Source organism: Apaloderma vittatum, unplaced genomic scaffold (assembly GCF_000703405.1).
Source record: "Apaloderma vittatum isolate BGI_N311 unplaced genomic scaffold, ASM70340v1 scaffold4272, whole genome shotgun sequence".
Classification (NCBI taxonomy): Eukaryota; Metazoa; Chordata; class Aves; order Trogoniformes; family Trogonidae; genus Apaloderma; species Apaloderma vittatum.
The window spans coordinates 25,390-28,217 of record NW_009701747.1 but is presented as its reverse complement, the minus strand read 5'-3'; the positions used below and the strand labels follow the sequence as shown (position 1 = coordinate 28,217).

General features: G+C 43.3%; 1 protein-coding gene and 1 non-coding gene across 2 annotated transcripts in view; both read left to right on the top strand.

Annotated features, from left to right (window-relative positions):
• MBD5 (methyl-CpG binding domain protein 5) overlaps positions 1-1,607 on the top strand; it is a 41,664-nt gene extending 40,057 nt beyond the window's left edge. Inside the window, exon 10 of the mRNA XM_009879252.1 lies at positions 1,018-1,607. Coding sequence (XP_009877554.1) covers positions 1,018-1,089 — 72 coding nt within the window. The 3' untranslated portion in view covers positions 1,090-1,607. The remainder of the gene's footprint in view (positions 1-1,017) is intronic.
• TRNAV-GAC lies at positions 322-395 on the top strand. Its single transcript has one exon. It is a non-coding gene; the product is annotated as a tRNA-Val (tRNA).
• Positions 1,608-2,828: the final 1,221 nt, after the last annotated feature.

Genomic DNA, 2,828 nt, shown 5'->3' with positions numbered 1-2,828 from the left:
GGGGGTGGCTTTTGAAGCCGGGCCCCCGCCACTCCTTGTCCCATTCCTGTCGGGTTTCCACGGAGCGATCAGCAGCGAAAAGCTGCTTCCCACTCAGATTAATCTAGTGTCCAGCTCCATGCTGAATATTGCTTTTTAATAATGAGGCGAAGGAAGAGTTTGCTAAATGTTCGCGTAACAGTGCTGCCGCAGACCTGCCTTCGCCTCCTCTGATTTGTGCCCGTTGGCAATATTTTGTCCCCACCTGCTTCCCACCGTGTTGCTCTTGTCACCGAGAATCTCACATAACCACAGCTTTGGGTTCAGCCTCTGATGATCAGGGGGCCGGTTAGCTCAGTCAGTTGAGCGTGGCGCTGACAACGCCAAGGTCGCGGGTTCGATTCCCGTTCGGTCCCCATGTGTTGCCTGATCTAGTCAAGAGGTGGCGTCCCTGGCGACAGGGAGGTTGGATTAAAATGATCTCTAAGGTCCCTTCCAGCCTAGGGCATTCTATGATGCTGCGGTTTTTCACTTTTTGTAGCTGGTGCCTTTCCCCGGGGCAGCAGGGGTTTGGGATGTACAGGCTGCGACATCAGCGCTTTTCTCCCCAGTGCCTTCAGCTTCTCGAAGTTCCTTTTAATTCAGGCTTTCATGTAGACATGAAGTAGTAAGGACCATTTCCTAACGGCACCTCGAGCAATCCTGTAGCTCATCTATTACTGGCTGGTTACTCTGACCAGTAGAACAAGAGGGAACGGCTTCAAACTGCAGCAGGGCAGGGTTAGACTGGACATGAGGAAAAATTTGCTCACAGCAAGAGTAGTGAGACATCGGCACAGGCTGCCCAGGGAGGGGGTTGAGTCCCCATCCTGGAGGTGTTTTAAAGTTCGCCGAGATGTGGGTTTGGGGGAGATGGTTTAGGGGTGAGCTGCGTAGAGTTAATGGTTGGACTCGATGATCCCAAAGGTCTTTTCCAATGTGAATGATTCTATGATTTTGTGATACTCTGTGCTAACTTCTAAATATACTTATTTTTAGGTCCACCAAATCCCACAGGGAGACAGACAAGTGAAGCCTCCAAAACCCAAGAGGAGGAAGATCTCTAGATAACATTGAATGTCTTTGTTACTGGTCCAGTACTTATCGAAATGAACGTGCACATAAGTCTGTATGTAGGTATTGATATAGTCGTGGTTATATCAATATTTATATGAAGACAGATAGATGCCATCGCAGGGTGCTACGCGGATTAGTGGTACAATATTTTTGATGATTAGGAGGGGTAGGTGTTGCTGGATAAGCCAATCAGAAATCTGGAAAGGTTGCAGTAACAATGTCAGATGATTACTGAAATTTTTTTTTTCTATAATACTAAAAATTGTGATTATATGAAATAGTCCAAATGTTTCTGAGAAATTTTCATTGTGTATATAGATAATACAGAATTTCATGGTGATATCTGAAATGTAAATATTGTACAATATTGTCATGTACAAGCGTACCTAATGCACACTTTATCTTTTATTGTACAAAAAATAGTGTACAAAATTCTTTGGTTTCTATTGAGTACACATACAAGAGACTACCAGTGTAAAGTGATAAATAAAAATACAGCCTAAATGCTTTTATATGATAATGTAAAAGATGCTGTTTTTGTATTTAACAGCAGAGAGAAGGCATGATTATGTAATACCTTAATTATGACATACACTTCACGCCACTGAGTGTTCATTGATACTGTCTGTTTGGAATGAACCTTGCCTGGAAGTACTGTACTCCTGCTCAGGTCTCTGTAGGAGAGTGCAACCTTGCAGATTCCTAACGGGATGTGGGATCACAGCTCTTTAATTAATAATTCAAAGGCCGCAGCCGTCGGTTGCATTTTTATTTACGTAGCTTTTCGAGTAGAATGCTGTAGATTTTATTAAAAAGGAAGAAAAAACCAAACAAAAAAAGAAAGTAGACGGGCTATTTTAGTCAACCATTTCTGTAGGTAAAGTTTCATAGCCACCTGATAAACTAAACAGTTTATATCCCCCGTAACGTTGACCCCTCAAACCCCCTAGATTTATTAGCTTAAATTATCTAACGTCATTAACCATCATGTTTACTTTGAAGGGGGCAGAGGCCCTGCTTTAACGATGTGATCAGTATTGATTACGGTTTGGTTTTGCAGTAGAATGAAAGGGCAAGCTCCGCAGCGTTCGTCAAAGTAATTCCAGTATCCATCTCGCAGTATTAAAACAAGAAGAAATTAAGGGTGGCTTACAAAACTATTAGCGACAGTAATTTTTATCAGTGTTATGTAACATATCAGATTTATTTTATTTAAAAAGAATTATTTATACCATTAACAGATTCTTATATATATTAATGTGGCTGAAATGTGCAGGTTAAATCTATTAACCAAATTATTTATGTTATATTAAGTGAGAAATGTGAAACATATGTAGAAGAAAATTAATACACTACAGATTTAAAAGTCTAAAGCTATGAGCCATTATAAAATGAACGAACGGAAGTGTAGCACAACATTATCTCCATTTTATTTCATTTCCCTTTTTAACACGGATGGTGGCAATGGCAATGGAAGCAATGACAGCCTCCGGCGTCACGGCTTCCCCCAATAACTCCCAGCTCACCATTCCCCGTCCCGGGGTGGAGCCCGTAACCCCCACCTCGCCTCCCCGGGACCACCGCTTACCTCAGATCTCCGTTTCCCCCAGATGGCACTCTCTAGCTAAGGACCGGCCGTGATCACCATCCTGATGCCCGGCACCAGGACCACGAGGTGTTTGCTCCTCTTCCCCGGCCCCTCTCTCGGGAGGACGGGACCCCGGAGCAGCCGT